The sequence below is a fragment of the Schistocerca cancellata genome, chromosome 8, assembly GCF_023864275.1.
Source record: "Schistocerca cancellata isolate TAMUIC-IGC-003103 chromosome 8, iqSchCanc2.1, whole genome shotgun sequence".
Classification (NCBI taxonomy): domain Eukaryota; kingdom Metazoa; phylum Arthropoda; class Insecta; order Orthoptera; family Acrididae; genus Schistocerca; species Schistocerca cancellata.
This window is the reverse complement of record NC_064633.1, coordinates 343,466,653-343,487,330: the sequence shown is the minus strand read 5'-3', so window position 1 is coordinate 343,487,330 and position 20,678 is coordinate 343,466,653. Positions and strand designations below refer to the sequence as shown.

Genomic DNA, 20,678 nt, shown 5'->3' with positions numbered 1-20,678 from the left:
CGTCATACAATTCTGCACTATTGTGCATATACTGTACATCTGAAAATAAGCTCTAATGGCACTGCTTTCATGAGGATAGCTCTTTGTTTCACACTGATTCTCTGTATGGCTACAGTTGCATTATTCGAAAAAGAAGAAGGAAAGTGCGCTCTGGGAGGAGAAAAATATGCCATGTGAGCGTGACGTCGTTAAACTGACACTGCTGTTTAAGGGTTAAGGGACACGCAGTAACAATATGAGCAAGAGACAGATCTCGCTGCATTTGGTCGCTTCCACCACCACCGAAATCATGCGGGCACTAAGCTGTAGCCGGCCAGGGTGACCGAGCGGTTCTAGGCGCTACAGTCTGGAACCGCGCGACCGCTGCGGTCGCAGGTTCGAATCCTTCCTCGGGCATGGATGTGTGTGATGTTCTTAGGTTAGTTAGGTTTAAGTAGTTCTAAGTTCTAGGGGACTGATGACCTCAGAAGTTAAGTCCCATAGTGTTCAGAGCCATTTGAACCATTTTGAACTAAGCTGTAGTTGGGTTAACATGTCAAGCATCCACTGCCGCACAAGCACTGCTTTCCAGCAACTGGTAAACCACTTGCACGCTTCCATCTATCACGACGACATCACTGAATAGCCAGTCATCTACATTATGGCACTTTGCACTACAATCTCCAGTCAGGTCCCGGAAGAAGGCTGAAATATGTGATAGAAAGATAGTGCTTGCAAGACGCAGTATCAGTACGCAACTTTTAACCTCAGTGACAACGTTCCTATACGTACTTTATAATCTGTGAACTGTGCTTAACCTTTAAATTCTGGAAACGTTACCATTTTACACTGTCAGTCGCTTCATCTTGTGTTGTATTGTATGGAACTGGGGACCTAGAAAAGACGAAGAGGCTTCGTCCCCGCTGTAGCTTGCAGTGGTTCACAACCCCACAACAGGCTACAGCAGTCCACTCACCCCAACGCCGCCCCACACCGAACCAGGGTTATTGTGCGGTTCGGACCCCAGTGGATCCCCCCACAGGAACGTCTCACACTAGTCGAGTGTAACCCCCATGTTCGCGTGGTATAGCAATTATGGTGTATGTGTACGTGGAGAAAGTATTTGCGCAGCAAAAAAATGGTTCAAATGGCTCTGAGCACTATGGGACTTAACTTCTGAGGTCATCAGTCCCCTAGAACTTAGGACTACTTAAACCTAACTAACCTAAAGACATCACACACATGGATGCCCGAGGCAGGATTCTAACCTGCGACCGTAGTGGTCGCGCGGTTCCAGACTGTAGCGCCTAGAACCGCTCGGCCACCGCGGCCGGCATTTGCGCAGCAATCGCTGAGATAGTGTAATAAGGTGGAATAAGGGGACCAAGCCCGTATTCGCTAAGGGAGATGGAAAACCGCCTTAAAAACCACCCACAGACTGACGGGTACACCAGGCCTTGAGACTAATCCGCCGGGCGGATTCGTGCCGGAGACCGGTATGCCTTCCCGCCCGGAAAGCAGTGCGTTAGACCGCACGGCTAACCGGGCGGGCTGCTTCATCTTACTCACGAAGAGTATGATAAATAAGTAAGTGGCCAAATCAAACAATCTAGTACCTTTATTTACATTGTCCAGTCACACTAATGTGATCACCTGTCAGAAGCTTAAATATAGTTCGCAATGTTAGAAAAATGGTTCAAATGGCTCTGAGCACTATGGGACTTAACATCTGAGGTCATCAGTCCCCTAGAACTTAGAACTACTTAAACCTAACTAACCTAAGCACAGGACACAAATCCATGCCCGAGGCAGGATTCGAACCTGCGACCGTAGCGGTCGCGCGGTTCCAGACTGTAGCGTCTAGAATCGCCCAGCCACCCCGGCCGGCTCGCAATGATAGATACATACTTGTATTGATCCAAGGATCACACAGGGAATGCCATAACGCTCCGTCCTCTGGTGTGATCCATTCAGATGATTGTTGCAGTGTGTTTGCTTTCAGACGTTACACACCTTACACGCCAATGCCCACCTGTCCGATGGAGCATAAAAGGTGATTCATCAGAAGAGGCCACATGAGAGGCGTCTCAGTGGAAGTCCAGTTGCGGTACTGTCGTGAAACTTCCAGCCTTCGCCGTCCATGAACAGCATTCAGCATGGGTGCATGAGCCAGGCCCCTGCTGCAGAGGTCCATACGCAGCAACGTTCGCTAATGGTCGTTGCGGAGACACGGTTGGTAGCCCCTCGGTCCATCGGGGCGGTCAGTTGCTCAGCAGTTGGACGTCTGTACGCCCGTACACGTCTCCACAGCTGGGTCCACCTCTGTTATCTGGGCCCTGTGTGTACCACAGTTGTCTCGGGCACCGGTTGTGAATAGACCCACTTCGCCATGCACGGCATACTTTAACCACGGTTGCACGCGAACAGTTCACAAACTTAGTGACCTCAGATAAATCGCTCCGTTTCCTCATTACGACAACGACTGCGCTGTTCTCCGCGTCCCTTGGACACGCTTTGTATACCCTCCACAGCCGGTGCCGCCACCTGCCCTTTGTGAGTGGTTATTGCACGTTGACTTCGAACATAGGCGGTTGTCACAGTAATGTGAGTAGATTGTGTACTTTCCTTAGTGCGTCAAGTGCCCGCAGTGAAATAGGGCAGAATTCAGTGTCACAGTGAGCGATGCTCACTTTGTTTTGGCACATCAGTGAGTTTGTGAATTTTTTTCGCACGGATATCTAATTGTGTAACTACATAACTGGCCATTAAAGTTGCTACACCAAGAAAAATGCAGATGATAAACGGGTATTCATTCGACAAATATATTATACTAGAACTCACATGTGATTACATTTTCACGCAATTTGGGTGCATAGATCCTGAGAAATCAGTACCCAAAACAACCACCTCAGGCCGTAATAATGGCCTTGATACACCCGGGCATTGAGGCAGAGATTGGATGGAGTGTACAGGTACAGCTGCCCGTACAGCTTCAACACAATACCACTGTACATCAAGAGTAGTGACTGGCGTATTGTGACGAGCCAGTTGCACGGCCACCATTGACCAGACGTTTTCAATTGGTGAGCGATCTGGAGAATGTGCTGGCCAGGGCAGCAGTCGAACATTTTCTGTAACCAGTCCAGAAAGACCCGTACAGGACCTGCAATATGCGGTAGTGCATTATCCTGCTGAAATGTAGGGTTTCGCAGGGATCGAATGAAAGGTAGAGCCACGGGTCGTAAAACATCTGAAATGTAACGTCCACTGTTCAAACTGCCGTCAATGCGAACAAGAGGTGACCGAGACATGTAACCAATGGCACCCCATACCATCACGCCTGGTGATACGCTAGTATGGGGATGACGAATACACGCTTCCAATGTGCGTTCACCACGATGACGCCGAAAACGGATGCGACCATCATGATGCTGTAAACAGAACCTGGATTCATCCGAAAAAATGAAGTTTTGCCATTTGTGCACCCAGGTTCGTCGTTGAGTACACCATTGCAGGCGCTCCTGTCTGTGATGCAGCGTCAAGGGTAACCGTAGGCATGGTCTCCGAGCTGATAGTCCATGCTGCTGCAAACGTCGTCGAACTGTTCGTGCAGATGCTTGTTGTTTTGCAAACGTCCCCATATGTTGATTCAGGGATCGAGACATGGCTGCACGATCCGTTACAGCCATGCGCAAAAGATGCCTGTCATCTCGACTGCCCCGGCCGCGGTGGTCTAGTGGTTCTAGGCGCGCAGTCCGGAACCGCGGGACTGCTACGGTCGCAGGTTCGAATCCTGCCTCGGGCATGGATGTGTGTGATGTCCTTAGGTTAGTTAGGTTTAAGTAGTTCTAAGTTCTAGGGAACTGATGACCACAGAAGTTAAGTCCCATAGTGCTCAGAGCCATTTTTGAACCATCTCGACTGCTAGTGATACGAGGCCGTTGGGATCCAGCACGGCGTTCCGTATTACGCTTCTGAACCCACCGATTCCATATTCTGCTAACAGTCATTGGATCTCGACCCACGCGAGCAGCAATGTCGCGAAACGATAAACCGCAATCGCGATAGGCTACAATCCGGCCTTTATCAAAGTCGGAAACGTGATGGTAGGCATTTTTCCTCCTTACCCGAGGCACCACAACAACGTTTCACCAGGCAACGCCGGTCAACTGCTGTTTGTGTATGAGAAATCGGTTGGAAACTTTCCTCATGTCAAAATGGTTGAAATGGCTCTGAGCAGTATGGGACTTAACATCTAAGTCATGAGTCCCCTAGAACGTAGAACTACTTAAACCTAACCAACCTAAGGGTATCACACACATCCATGCCTCAGGCAGGATTCGAACCTGCGACCCTAGCAGTCGCGCGCTTCCGGACTGAAGCACCTGGAACCGCTCGGCCACCGCGGCCGGTTTCCTCATGTCAGCACGTTGTAGGTGTCGCCCCCAGCGCCAACCTTGTGTGAATGCTCTGAAAAGCTTATCATTTGCATACCACAGCATCTTCTTCCTGTCGGTTAAATTTCGCATCTGTAGCACTTCTTCTTCGTGGTGTACCAATTTTAATGGCCAGTAGTGTATTTATTGTTGCTTGGTTCATATGCCAGAGCCCTTATGTTGTTGCGATATGCAAGTAAATGACTCTACAGTTATTGCCTTTATCTTTTCCCAGGAGGGATTCTTGGTTCTAGTTATCCTGTGAGTACATCACCTGTAGAAACCGCAAGCTGCAGTGCTGTGTATAGCGTTCATTCCCACACTGTGTGTCCTTTTTTGTATGATCATTATCGCTTCATTTCATATCACCCAGCTACTTAAAATTCGTATTCAATTATCTTCAGGTCTTGTTGGAGATGGTAGGAGTAGACGAATTCGAGCCCGCCAATGAGATCACGAAGAGGGCAACCGACATTTTCTGTAGCGACCGCTCGCTGGCGCAAAATGTGTGCAACAACGCTATCATACTCATCGCTGGTTACAACGGAAAGGAAATCAACGAGGTGGGTTGCTGAATTTAGCGCTGCGCCTTTCTTTCGTACATTCCCATTTGAATTCGCTGGGCAAGTATGTTACTCTTGCATAATGTGTGGTATAGCATATTGTAATAACAACAGCCCGTTTTTGAATTTGTTCGATATCCGTCATGCCAACTAGATAAGAACTCCAAACGCTGGAGTAATAATTTAGATTTGGTCTCACTGTTTGGTGGTTCTAGGTAACTGTCAGCTCAGCCAGAAACTCATTTCAGCATTGCTATAATGTTCCCAAGTACATTTCAGTTTCTGTCTCAGATCACACGGTAGCGTTATATTCTTTTCCAGAAGTCGATGTGACGTATTTCTCCACAGAATGATTTCTGGGAAACGACTGAGAATGGTCCAGTTTTGACACCTTGCTGCAGACCATGTGTCACAGGCCAAGCTTATGGCCTTCTACAGTCGTCTTCTACACGCATTTCTGGTGTTACTTCGTTACAGACAAATTCGATTCCGCATGGTAGCATGTGTGTACTGCTGTCACGCCACGAGACTGTGGTGAGGGTACGGTAAGAGGGAAGTGCCCTGTACGCATGCATAAGATAACGTAACTTCTGAAGTAAAGAAAGGTAAATGGAAAGGAATATTGAAAAAAGCTGCTACAGGTAATCTGTGTCAGTTCTTAAGTGTTCCATATCTATTTGTACCTTAAATACAAAAATATACAGATTTATAATTACAAAACAGTTATTAAAGCCCTTATACCTGAATTTAAATATGACAACTTACAATGTTCTGCAACGGTCGCCACTTATAACATAACCATTTTTATGACACATGGCTGACTGAGAGGTTAAAATACTCGCGAGAGAAACTAGATCAATAAGAAATTGAGAAAATAATCTCTGACAAATGTCACATGTAAATGCAGATTAATTATCAGAATTAAAGAATAAAATAGTTGTGAGTCAGTCAGTTTCGAATACAGCAATATACCTCAAAAATCTATAAATATTGTAAATTCAAGCCTCCACCACGTTTTTCTTTCTGTATGTTATGCATAATGTCAGGAACTATTGTAAGAATTTTGATTCAGTTTTCAGTAATAGGTATAAAGATACACGAGGAGTGTTTGTGTATACAGTTTATGATTATAGTAATGATCAGTGGGTATTATACATATTGTTATGTGTTCCACATTTAGTTGGTGTTTGGAATGATATCTTGTGGCAATGGTGTGATCCACGTGCTGCTCAGCTATAGGAAATCGGTTGTCTGGCGGGAAGGGCAGTAAACAGACACCGCAACTTCAAGTCAGCAGCGAAGTTGACCACAATCTAAACATATTATAAATTTCAGGCCTCTGATGTGTTTTTGTATCTGTATTTGATGACTAATCTCAGGAACGATGTTCACTTATAGATAGACTGATTCATAAGGAAGGTTCATAAGTTCAAATGGCTCTGAGCACTATGGGACTCAACTGCTGTGGTCATAAGTCCCGTCCGCAGCTCGTGGTCGTGCGGTAGCGTTCTCGCTTCCCACGCCCGGGTTCCCGGGTTCGATTCCCGGCGGGGTCAGGGATTTTCTCTGCCTCGTGATGACTGGGTGTTGTGTGATGTCCTTAGGTTAGTTAGGTTTAAGTAGTTCTAAGTTCTAGGGGACTGATGACCATAGATGTTAAGTCCCATAGTGCTCAGAGCCATTTGAACCATTTTCATAAGTCCCCTAGAACTTAGAACTACTTTAAACCAAACTAACCTAAGAACATCACACACATCCATGCCCGAGGCAGGATTCGAACCTGCGACCATAGCGGTCGTGCGGTTCCAGACTGTAGCGCCTTTAACCGCTCGGCCACTCCGGCCGGCGAAGGTTCATAAGTATCACTATATGTTATAAACAAGTTTTCTGGCCACAAATACTTACAAGGAAATACTACCTGGAGTAAATAAACGATCTTGATAATATTAGGCGAGTATGAGGAGGAGTAAAAATAATGCAATATGTATTTTTCGTTTTTGTCAACTTTCACTTTTAAGGGGTAGAACACACCGCAAAAGATAATTTGGTACATTAGGTTTAGACGGAATGTCTTCAAAACCATGAAATATAAAAAATGTGTTGCATATAAAAGTTGAAATGTAATTAATGTTCTTGACAACTATATAATCAACTTCACGCCTCATCCGTTCCTGCGTAATAAAGCTGGTTTCTGAAATAAAATTATTAGAAAATAAGCTGAACACAGCTTACTGTTGGAGTATCTTCAATACATCTAATTAAAATATCTAAACTTTCATTATTATTCTACTTATTTGTTTTACTTATTTTTGTGTTATTTAAATAGTTATTTTATGTTTTACGTTAATGTTTTTCTGTTTTTTTAATTATTTATTTACTTATTTTTTTTAGTTTACCGTTTCACGTATGTGTATTTTGTTTACGGAAAGTAATAAGTAACTTCTTATGATACAAAAATCGTTACGACAGTGATAATCTGTAAAGAAATTCTTAAAACATAACGTTTTATTGCACTTTAAATATAGAATGAATGAAATTTCTTCACATGATCCATATGACGGACAACACAATATAAAACATAATTCAGCAGGATTTCAAACTGTGGCGGGCGATCGGCTAAAAATCCTGATTTGTGCGAGACATATTTCAGTACATTTGAAAATCTTGGCGAAGAGAGTGGATTACGTTCTAGTGACCGCAGCTGGATTATATTGTGGTTTTAGGGATGACTGATGTCAGTCACTAGATATGAACTAGATATGAAAAGCTTCTCACAGAGTTCTTCCAACATCAACAGTAGTATAGCTCCAATGGCTGTACCTATTCCATCGAGCCTTCTGCTGTCATCAGATGAATACGTTTTTCGTCCTCAGGCACTACGCTCAAAACGGTTCTTTCACATTGACCACCCCGAGAATGTAACAATAACAGAGATTTTTCTCCCATAGTGTGAAATATCTTTTAGCGTGGTCAGACGCTAGTTGGAAATTGGAAATGTGTGGCAAGTTCTATGGGACCAAACTGCTGAGGTCATCCGTCCTTAGGCATACACACTACTTAACTAACTTAAACTAACTTACGCTAAGAATAACACACACACACACCCATACCCAAGGGAGGACTCCCCAAACTCCGATGGGGGGAACCACGCGAATCGTGGCAAGGCGCCCCAGACTGCACGGCTATCCCGCGCGGCTCTGACTGTAGTTCACCAAATTTCGCTGGCGACACAAGAAGATATGGGATTTCAGAAGGAGATTCTCGAATTCTCGATGCAGACTCTACATTAGTTTCTCTTGAAAGTATCAAAATAGGGGTTGTTAGTGTTATTCAAATTGTAGTTTCTCAGCATTCTACCACGGCTCGAACATATCTTAATGGAATGAGTCGTAGCTGTTAACAATTTTCCCTAGGGACCTCATAATGTTCCTGACTTAGTCATAATCTTACATCCTACATGGCGCCCATCTTTAATTACTAATGTACTTGTTATTTCTACATCTGTGAACATTCACATTTCGTGTTTACAGCAAAATTTCTTATCTCTCTTCTAGTTTATCCTTACAAAATTACCGAAGTTTTCGGGGCACCCAAGGTTTTCCTCGCCTGAGTCACTGAGTCTGCATTGGATGGCGTAGCGCACTTTTTTGTGGCAAACCAAACGAACTACGGGATGTGATTCAGTGCATAGAGCAGAGTGCCTTGTTAAAATGTACTGGCTGCATATTACAAACGCTAACGATTCGGCCTTCGGTCTCTTACCAAACACTGCAAACCCAACATTATGAGAAAAGTAAGGGAAGATCAATCCAAAGGATGAAGGGAAGCCCACGAGTGGATTCTAAAAATCAGGCCGCTACTCACGTAGCGTGCTGCCCCAGTTGAATCGCTGCTTGCAGTCTTGCTTCGTTGGTTGGTTTGGGGAAGGAGACAAGACAGCGAGGTCATCGGTCTCATCGGATTAGGGAAGGACGGGGAATTAAGTCGGCCGTGCCCTTTTAAAGGAACCATCCCGGCATTTGCCTGGAGCGATTTAGGGTAATCTCGGAAAACCTAAATCAGGATGGCCGGACGCGGGATTGAACCGTCGTCCTCCCGAATGCGAGTCCAGTGTCTAACCACGCCTGCAGTCTTCTGCCAGTATGTGTACTCTCCTGATCGTCATGGATTCATCAGTCTCCACACCAGTACCACTTCTGACACCAAAATGTAACGGTGCAGAAGTGGAACACGAGTAGTTGCTGTTTGTGAGTACGTGATCGAATCTTCTATGCGCGTTGTAAGGTTCATACGTGGTTTGGCAGACAGGTGTGATGTGTGGGGAAGCTGTAGACAAACTCACGTGATCGTACAGCAGTACTTCTTTAAGTTATTCAGTTTAGACAGTCTTCTGAGTGTACCCTATTCTCTGGCACGGTACGGTGTTTCTTCGTACAGGTGAGGGCAGAGGTGGCTGGACCCTCACATCGCATTCCCAGGATGGTGGCAAAGTGCGGGACTCCATTGGGGCCCAGATGTGCTCGGCGGTGGGAGATGCGTCTACGCCGTCAGCGCGACGCTGAGTAGCACAAGCCCCACATCACAGAACTGCCCGGCTGCTTCAACACGAAAAGCTGGTTCATTCACGTTTAAATGCTGCTGCTCTCTTCTGATTTCATGGTAAAGGCGACATTAGTGGGTCGCGTCGAATGTTCTGCGCTGGGGAGATGACGCAGTTGTCGTATTTGGGTCGTAATACTTCCCTGAAGGCTGGCTTGGCATCAGAACGTGTGATCTGCCGACACGGACGCAGCTGAAAAGCTGCCGACTGGACTCTCCTCTGGCGAGCACCAGCCGCCTTCGTCTGTGGCCTGATTCATCCTGGCGCTCTATCGCTGCCTCTAAGTCACATTGTAACTATACTGTTACCATTTACAATTTCCTCATTTCTACGGAAAAATTACACAGTTACTAGTGAATTAGAATCATGTACTCTTCGCATTTCTACTCTCACTAACGATGTCACTTTGTTCTTTGCAACATTTGCGTTTTCTGTCCGACTTCACTAGCATTTGGTTCTAGGCAGAGGTCTTTGTTAATGGTTCATTTTATCCTTCATCAGATTAGTTCTTTTTCGGTAGCAGCTTTTGGTTCCATTACTTGGAAGGGAATGGATGTCAGAATGGCATTCTACGACTACAATCTGGTCTGCTCTTATCTAATCCTCTCCACGTCAGCTTCTAACAGTTTATACCAGTAACTCACTATTTTTCGTCAACAACTTACAAGAAAAATACATTTTCTGTGGACCAAGCTTTGCACTTATCTATGTGGAACAAAACTGACCTATGATCAGAATGGGTCGTGCATTGCCATATTCCTTGCCGATACTGGTCTGTGTGAACTCGGTAGTATGCGTACTGTCCTTCTGCTCCATCTCCTTACATATCAGACTGTGCGGCTGGTCCCGGCGGAGGTTCGAGTCCTCCCGCGGGCATGGGTGTGTGTGTTTGTCCTTAGGATAATTTAGGTTAAGTAGTGTGTAAGCTTAGGGACTGATGACCTTAGCAGTTAAGTACCATACGATTTCTACATCTACATCCATACTCCGCAAGCCACCTGACGGTGTGTGGCGGAGGGTACCTTGAGTACCTCTATTGGTTCTCCCTTCTATTCCAGTCTCGTATTGTTCGTGGACAGAAGGATTGTCGGTATGCCTCTGTGTGGGCTCTAATCTCTCTGATTTTATCCTCATGGTCTCTTCGCGAGTATACACTCCTCGGTGAAGGTATGTTCTCGAAATTTCAACAAAAGCCCGTACCGAGCTACTGAGCGTCTCTCCTGCAGAGTCTTCCACTGGAGTTTATCTAACATCTCCGTAACGCTTTCGGATTACTAAATGATCCTGTAACGAAGCGCGCTGCTCTCCGTTGGATCTTCTCTATCTCTTCTATCAACCCTATCTGGTACGGATCCCACACTGCTGAGCAGTATTGAAGCAGTGGGCGAACAAGCGTACTGTAACCTACTTCCTTTGTTTTCGGATTGCATTTCCTTAGGATTCTTCCAATGAATCTCAGTCTGGCATCTGCTTTACCGACGATCTACTTTATATGATCATTCCATTTTTAATCACTCCTAATGCGTACTCCCAGATAATTTATGGAATTAACTGCTTCCAGTTGCTGACTTGCTATATTGTAGCTAAATGTTAAGGGATCTTTCTTTCTATGTATTCGCAGCACATTACACTTGTCTACATTGAGATTCAATTGCCATTCCCTGCACCATGCGTCAATTCGCTGCAGATCCTCCTGCATTTCAGAACAATTTTCCATTGTTACAACCTCTCGATATACCACAGCATCATCCGCAAAAAGCCTCAGTGAACTTCCGATTCCATCCACAAGGTCATTTATGTATAATGACATTTGAACATTTTTTCCTTACATATAAACAATTCGGAAAAGTTTATTTACAACAGTAGGAAACCTATGGTAGCTTGGCTCTTGTCGCGTCTAACGTCATGACAGCAAAATGTAGCCGAATTTCAGTTACCTGTTATTCTTTTCACTCGGTATTAGTTCTTTAATACTTCCTCTCGCTCTGAGAGATCTTTCCAGTGGTCCTGCTTCAAAAACTCTTCGATATCAGTGGCCCACCTACAGGCGCTATACCAGCAAAGACACCCCCCCCCCCACCCCGTGATGCACATCGTAACATTTTGCCAGCCAGAGGCGCTACATCAGTGCACCCGGTGTTGTAGAATAATGTAAAATTTTAGAAAGCATTCTGTAATTGGAGCACGGCGATCGGGACAAAATGCTACAAATCAAATAAAAACAGTCTCGATCATATTTTCAGAGTTTTAATTTATTAGAATCCGGTTTCGGCCCTTTCCTCAGACCTTCGTCAGGATTTTCACCGCTGCAATACAGTAATAATACGTATTCAGTACAGAAGAATGAAAATGTGCCTAAACAACGTCAAGAATATAAGCTACAATAATTAAAAAGTACGGTGCTATACCCATTATGGCAGATGAAGACAGATTCTTAGAAGTATGGTTATTGCTGCTGAATAAGGCAGCTTTTAACTAGATTATACACTGTAAGCTCCGACCATCGTCTACAGCATTACATCATTGATGAACAGTCATGCATGAGAAATGCAACATTGATTGGTTTAGTCGAATTAATAAGAAAAACGGATACCGCAATAAATACACAAATTACGTGTATATACATTTTACGTGTATTATCCTATCATAATTGATTTAAGTAAAAGAAACAAAATGACAGGCATGCTGTAATCCCTATCGTGTGCGGACTGCCCCTGTGGGCATTTCTATGTACTTTCTGCAGCAGAGAGAACTGCATTTGGTTACCATAGTAATGGCTTGCCAGAATCTACAGTTGCACTACAGCGAGGCCCACCACAGAAACCGTGGCAGAGGACGGAACGCAGAAGAGGCAGTGAATGTCCGGTGGCTTGCAAGTCGATCTTCGTGCTTCAGTTTCACTCGACGGCAGTAGCGAAGACTGCTGCCACAATATAGCCTCCAATGGTCAGAATACGTACAGATTTATTTATAAGACCAGTGCGCTATTTTATTATCAGAATATTCGCTAATACTAAAAAAACATACAAATGTTGAATAATGATCGCTTAAGCGGTTTATTATGACCACTGGAGGCTATATTGTGGCAGCTAAGGACGGAAATAAAATCTCCTTCAATGATGGCTAAAATGGCTCCGAGCACTATGGGACTTAACGTCTGAGGTCATCAGTCCCCTAGAACGTAGAACTACTTAAACCTAATTAACCTAAGACATCACACACATCCATGTCCGAGGCAGGATTCGAACCTGCGACAGTAGCAACAGCATGGTTCCGGACTGAAGTGCCTAGAACCGCTCGGCCACAACAGCCGGCTCCTGCGATGATGATCTTACCTTTCGACTACCTCAGATAATACGGGACATCTTCAGTAAAAAACTTTGCCCTTGCAGCTCTGTTGTTTGACCTGGAGGGAGCGTAGAGATTTAAGAGTTACCCCATTCAGAACGCCTTTGACGGTGCGTCCTCCCTGCTCTTTCTCTACGTCCCGTAACTCTAAACCATCTCTGGTTAAGATACAGCAACCCAGAAATAACGTAATAAAGTCTTCCTCAATGGTATAAAGCCGTTACTTGATATGTGATTTCGTTTTCTCTCGTGCAGTTAGCGAAATATTTTTTCTATCTAAGTCGACTCATAATTTTTCAGTTTAAAAAAAAAATTATAGTAACTGCATTTCATGTTATGACATTCTTTTCTGCTTTCAGAGCTATTCAGCTCCCCTGGTATTTCTAAAATGGCGCTTACAGCCTTTAAACTATATTTATAAGCTCTCATGTAGACAATTTGTTACCGTGTCTTCTGCTGTCAGATAAAATTATTGACTTCCACTGCGTGTACAAAATAATGTTCATCGTACATTTGTCTGTCTACATTTTGAATGTTAACTAGTGTGTTAATATTTGTGGCTACTAGATGGCACTCTTGGTGTAATGTTCGCCTGCCCGCAATTGCTAACGCGGGCGCCTCAGTCGGATGCTGCAGTAGCTCGACGCATGTGAGCAGCCCATAGTGGCTTGCCTTTTTAAGTATTCTGTTTTACAAATTTTTTGACTAAAGCTTTATTGCTTGAATTTTAGTTTAATACATGACATGTAAGTACTGTTTCTTTTTTTTTGCACTACTAGCTAGTACTTACACTTAATAAAATTTTTTCTTTCCTGAAATTTTGTAATTATGTTATAGGACAATTTGAGAGTTTTATTTTTGATGAAGGCACTCATAGAAGTGCCGAAACCTGGGTCAGAAGACTAATTTTTTGCGACCGAGGGCTGCTATTACTGTTTTTACTTTGTAAACGTTTGCTGACCACGCAGCCATGTTCAAAACTGTGACTAAATTAAATTTCGTGCAGAAAGATCCTGCTCGTCGAGCGAGCGAGAGAATATGAAAATCCCGCGCTTGATTTTTGAAGGCAAGATGTAGCATTGCTAGTTGCATAAACAGAAGTCGGTATGGGCAGCTGACTCGCCATGTATACATATTGTCTACATAATATATATTCTGCTTGCTGAATTATTCAGCTCCCGTGGTATTTCTAGCATTTCTAAAATGGCGCTTACACACACACACATTATATATATATATATATATATATATATATATATATATATCGGTCTCTACGACCGAGAGGGCGGTGTGTGACGACATGCCCCTCCATATCCGCATCTAGTGACGCCTATGGGCTGAGGAGGATGACACGGCAGCCGGTCGGTACCGTTGGGGCTTCATGGCCCGTTCGGATATAATCTGCTGCTGAAGTTTTACCCGTTTTACACTTGAAATACCTCATGAGAAAGCAGAATATGTGACCGATAACGAGCTACTGGTACAGTATTAAGCTATGACGAGAACAATGCATATTTGGAGTAAGGAAATAATTTTTTGCTGTCACTTTCCAGACAATGCTGCCCGTCTACCTGGCGCACTCACCGGCAGGAGCGTCTGTCAGGCAGCTCGACCACTACGCCCAGGAGATCCGAAATGGAGGTGAGAGTCAGTGCTAGTCTTCTCCACAGGCGTTGCTGCATGTGCTGTCAACAACTGAATGCTTCGCTATTACAAGTTGCACATATGATGTCAGATAGGCTCACGGGGCAAAATATTACTCACACACATCAAAGAGCACACTGGTTGCTTCGAGCGCTGCACAGCTGTTGCAGGTCATAGTAAAAAAAGTGATGTGTATGTGCAAGTCGGTTGAATGGACTCTAATGTATATGTGCAAGTCGACTGTATGGAATGCAGTAACGTCAATCGACCCTGAGACATGACAGAATGCCAGAGTGAAGGTACGGTGTTTGGATGTCACCAAGACCACACCGTGAATGAAGACAGCTACTTAGTTAGTTGGTGTGTGTGTGTGTGTGTGTGTGTGTGTGTGTGTGTGTGTGTGTGTTGTTTTACACGTGATAATTTTACAATGGTTTGGGGTTGTAATGACGTAATACTTTTTAAATGGAAGTTCCGCGATTTGACTGTATAGATGGTTTACTCTATTGTACAATCATGATTTTGGGCTATGGCAATTTTAAAGTACCACAATGTTGGGCAAGATCAGAAGTTCCATAAACGAAATCATCGTCGAAATATATAACAAAGTTTATGTAGAGTCTGAGACAAGAAAAACAACGGACTACGAATTATCCGAGCGGAACGGCAATCGATAGATGTGATCTACATGTGCAGACAAACCTATGATTCTGATGTGGGTGGAACGTAACAATCACCATCCTCACAGTACGATAGCTCGAAGGGATCACATCATGAATGAGTTGCTTCAGTTGGACAAAATATATCTGAAGAAACTTCCTCGCTGAACTGAAGCCATGATTGAGGCTGGGGGCGGTGTGACATTGTGTCCATACTTCGATAAGTTCTCATCCTCTTCACGATGTTCGCATTTCACTTTATTAGCCGCGTAGTTTCCCCAAGGGGTGTTTCGACACTTTGCCGATGATCTTTGACGGAAATGTCACACTCAAATTAATGTCTGGTTACGAAACATAACTTTCTTAATCCTATAGACGGGGTGATTATAATTAAATCTAATCATTCAAACCGCTGTAGAAATAACACCACTGGCTAGAATGACGCCAATTGCAACGGAATATTATCGTAGAAGGGGTAAAACGTGTGGCAGAAGGAAAATAAACATTTACAAAAAATAGCAATAGCTGCGCTGTAAGCATCATGATTTACTACTGGTCGACTGCAAATGACAAATGAATCATACAACAATGCCTAAGATTTACGTTTGACGTTAAACAAACTATACTACTGAGTGTGCATGGGTGTACAGGTGTGATGCTGTTAGTTACGTATGCCCATCCACCACGGCAAGGTCATATCACATCGGATGGGAAAAATCGGTTTATAATTTTCCTGAGGCCAAAAATCGCATAAAAAGCATCAATCAAAATGAAATCGGATTATGAATTTCCGTGTGACTGGCCCAAAACATGTTCAATATTCTGTCCACTGTTTTCTGCAATAAGTCGAAATCGAGAAAAAGCACGTTCCACAATTGATCGAAGCGTTTCCGGGGACACGTTCAGAATGTGTTGCGCAATGCGTGCTTTAATGCAGCTAGGTTTGCAATCGGAACACTGAACACAACATGTTTCAGATAGCCCCACAGCCAGAAGTCACACGGATTAAGATCAGGTGATCGGCCAGGCTGTAGGGAAATGGCGGCTGATAATTTTAGCATTTACGAAATGGCGCTTCAGCAGCTGCTTAACTGGATTTGCAACGTGCGGAGGTGAGCCATCTTGCGTAAAAATGATCCCATCCACACATCCACGCTGTAGGAGAGCTGGAATGACGTAGTTCCGCAAAATACACTCATAGCGCTTACCACTGCCGGTACAGTTAACACGAACAGAGCACCTGTCTCTTCGAAAAAATATGGCCCTATGGTAAATGATGCAGCATACCCGCACCACATAGTGACCTTTTCAGGAAGAAGTGGTACTGTTTGATGGGTGTGTGGATTTTCCGTGGCCCATATTCGACAGTCCTTTGTATTGACATACATCTACATCTACATCTACATCTACATCTACATACATACTCCGCAATCCACCATACGGTGCGTGGCGGAGGGTACCTCGTACCACAACTAGCATCTTCTCTCCCTGTTCCACTTCCAAACAGAACGAGGGAAAAATGACTGCCTATATGCCTCTGTACGAGCCCTAATCTCCCTTATCTTATCTTTATGGACTTTCCGCGAAATGTGAGTTGGCGGCAGTAAAATTGTACTGCAGTCAGCCTCAAATGCTGAGTCTCTAAATTTCCTCAGTAGCGATTCACGAAAAGAACGCCTCCTTTCCTCTAGAGACTCCCGCCCGAGTTCCTAAAGCATTTCCGTAACACTCGCGCGATGATCAAACCTACCAGTAACAAATCTAGCAGCCCGCCTCTGAATTGCTTCTATGTCCTCCCTCAATCCGACCTGATAGGGATCCCAAACGCTGGAGCAGTACTCAAGAATAGGTCGTATTAGTGTTTTATAAGCGGTCTCCTTTACAGATTAACCACATCCTCCCAAAATTCTACCAATGAACCGAAGATGACTATCCGCCTTCCCCACAACTGCCATTACATACTTGTCCCACTTCATATCGCTCTTCAAAGTTACGCCCAAATATTTAATCGACGTGACTGTGTCAAGCGCTACACTACTAATGGAGTATTCAAACATTACGGGATTCTTTTTCCTATTCATCTGCATTAATTTACATTTATCTATATTTAGAGTTAGCTGCCATTCTTAACACCAATCACAAATCCTGTTCAAGTCATCTTATATCCTCCTACAGTTACTCAACGACGACACCTTCCCGTACACCACACCATCATCAGCAAACAGCCACACATTGCTATCCACCCAATCCAAAAGATCTTTTATGTAGATAGAAAACAACAGCGGACCTACCACACTTGCCGGCCGGTGTGGCCGTGCGGTTCTAGGCGCTTCAGTCTGGAACCGCGTGACCGCTACTGTGGCAGGTTTGAATCCTGCCTCGGGCATGGATGTGTGTGATGTCCTTAGGTTAGTTAGGTTTAAGTAGTTCTAAGTTCTAGGGGACTGATGACCTCAGATGTTGAGTCCCATAGTGCTCAGAGACATTTGAACCAGCCAAACCCCACCTCCCTGGGCACTCCAGATGACACCCTCACCTCCGATGAACACTCACCATCGAGGACAACGTACTGGGTTCTATTACTTAAGACATATGCTGTCAGAAGGAAGTGGGCATCGTGCGTCCACAAAATCTTCCACGGCCAATCATTGTCTTCTTCTATGCGAGCAAGAAATTCTAAACCAAAGGTCAAGCTGTCAGGTCAACAGGAAGCAAGGCGCGCACATGGGTGATTTTGAATGGATATCAAAGAAGGATGTTTTGTAGGATTTTACGCACCGTGCTCACGGCTATGTCCAATGTTCGGGAAATTCTCCGTGCACTACACGTTTGCACACCACCACTCGTCTCCTCCTGCATTGCTGTGGCCACTGCTTTCAGTGACGTCGAATCAATTCGTTTCGTGCCTCTAACAGGTTGCACATCAATAGAACCCGTCCTTTATAATTTTCGTATCATTTTCTCCAGATCCACTGCAGTCATCGGACTAACGCCTTTTTTCAAACCCTTCGGTGTCCGGAACTTCTGCAGAGCGACGTGTGCACAGTCATCATTCTTGTAAAACAGCTTTACAAGCAGAGCGCGAGCCTGCATTGAGACAGTCATGGCGAACGTCGCAGACGCGAAAGGAGGAAAAGCCGTATACCCAGCGTGTTTATACCAACTTCAGTGAGTCGTGCGAATGACAGGTGTTTCCATTTACGTACTCGAACACGTACAGAGCCATCTGTTGATGAATTTTCACACTATTTTTTTCCTCTGCCATACGTTTTCCCCCTTCTACGATAATATTCGGTCACAATTTGACGTCATTCTGATCAGTGGTGTTATTCCTACAGCGTTTTGAAAGTTTAATTATTATAAACCTGTATGTTAGTTTAGACGGGTCTCAAAGCCTTTTTGTAGTAGGACACTGTGAAGCTTTTCTGCTCTTAGTATTCCATATCTGATACTGATTGTTTGAGCTCACTTGTGGAGAAGGACGATTGAAGTGATCTTGTCGTTTCTACGAGCATCGATTTATAGTCACAGAAATTCATATGATGGTACCATTGCTATATTTTATTCACTCCTTTCTGAAAGAGATTTGTTTCTTTATGAGCGTGTTGAAAGCAGAAAGCGTGATTCGAGAATACCGGTGGTTTGAGAATGGTATGGTTCAATAATTATCAGTGCTGTAGCATTTGTTACTGGTACACTGCAAACTCCCGTCTAGTTTTGAAAATGGATTATATTTTTACATGTTTTGCGTCTTGATAGGGGTCCACAGATGTCAGAAGTCACTATTTGTAACGCTCTTGTAGGTAGGATACGATGCAGTTCACATTTCCTACGTTTATATGGAGGTCTTGTCTTCTGGCAAAGCAGATGAGTTGTAAATAACTGCTGCACCTTCTACATGATCTCTCCAAAATGATCCCAGGCACAATGAGCATACCATATGAATTCATTTTCTCCCTCAGCAGGTATGCAAACACACTAGGCCTTAAACTCAGGATGTCTCTTGTAGAATAACACGCCAGTGTGGATGTTATAATGAGTGCTTAACTTCTCAGATGGATTATTTAGTAAATGCTGTTTCACTTTCAGCCAGCAGAGATTAGTATCTTGTATCTCTGCCATAGTTCTGCGTAGATCCAAGAAGCAATTCGTATTTGACTCATCCGTCAATAAATATAGTTGAATATCACATTCACGATCATGTCTCCGAGTTCTTCACGCAGCCTTGGTGGGGCATCTGCCACTATATTACCTTGGCCCCTGTCATGTATAGTGTTAAAACTGTACTCCTGTGGATCTAGCGACTACCTTGATAGTGCATGCAATAATATGCAATGTAAACAAAACACTGAGGGCTTGGTGGTCACATACACATTTGTATGATGGCTGTATATGTTACTGTGAAATCTTTTGAAAGCCATCATTACAGCAAAAGCTTCTAACTCGTTGGTGATGTACGATCTGCCACAACTAGTTAGAATCCTCCTTCTGAAGCCGATTGACGAATGGTTGATTTACCATTGATTGAACGTACAAGAAACAGATACACTGCTAGAAAAATATTTGATGCTGCTGTTGAGAGGGAAAATCCTAACTCATGTCTGGATGGTATAATAACTTTGCATTGTAAAGAGCTTGCTTGATCTGTTCAAAAGCTTGCTCGCATTCCCTGGACCAGTACCAATGCTCATGCTTTTTGAGCAGTCGTGTCAATGCTTTCAGTAAATGGTTCAGAATAAATCAATGATAAAAAGATACTAACCCATGACTTGAATTTAATTGGTTCCTAGTTCTGGGACATACATATTCTTCAGCACATTAATCTAGGTTGAATTAGTTCTCAGTGCCGTCAGCACAGATTTATGTCAAACCAAGTCAAGGAAAAGCTTTCTCATAACTTTTGACAGTTACAAATTTTCGTTTAGGAATTACAAATAGTATTACAACTACTTTTGAAATCATTTTGTTCCTTCCCCGAATCGAAATTTAATGTTGTGTGTGCATCTGATGGTAATTTGAGCATATAAAAAGGACATATTGCCTACGTTAATGGAGGACTGAACATTTACTTAAAACAGGATCTAACTGCCATTGGTGCCACATCAGGAGGGTAGAAAGTCACATATTTAGCTTTTTCTGTGTGCTTTCGTAATTTAATTCTTAAATTATTTGCCTGGTTTTATAGTGAAGAGGTGTAATTTCGCGTTTTAGTTACTGTAGAGCGTAGATTCGCGCAATCTGTAGCGCAGTTCCCGGTCTCATGTTTTGATTGGCCAGCTGCACAGCTCAGAAAGGCACCGGCCTCCGTCACGGAGACACCAGGAGAGAGTCAGGTTAAAGTTTGGCTCTGTCTGCGTGCTTTTTTAGTTAATTCTTATGTTATTAGTTCTAACATAGTATGTATGCCTGGTGGATGCGAACGGTCCTAGGCGTTTCAATCCGGAACCGC

The 20,678-nt window shown here is 43.9% G+C and overlaps 1 protein-coding gene across 1 annotated transcript in view; it reads left to right on the top strand.

Annotated features, from left to right (window-relative positions):
* The window catches only part of LOC126095563 (lipase 3-like), a 69,432-nt gene that overhangs the window by 34,779 nt on the left and 13,975 nt on the right, over positions 1-20,678 (top strand). The window contains exon 5 of the mRNA XM_049910341.1: positions 14,480-14,567. Within this exon, the coding sequence (XP_049766298.1) occupies positions 14,480-14,567 (88 nt within the window). The remainder of the gene's footprint in view (positions 1-14,479; positions 14,568-20,678) is intronic.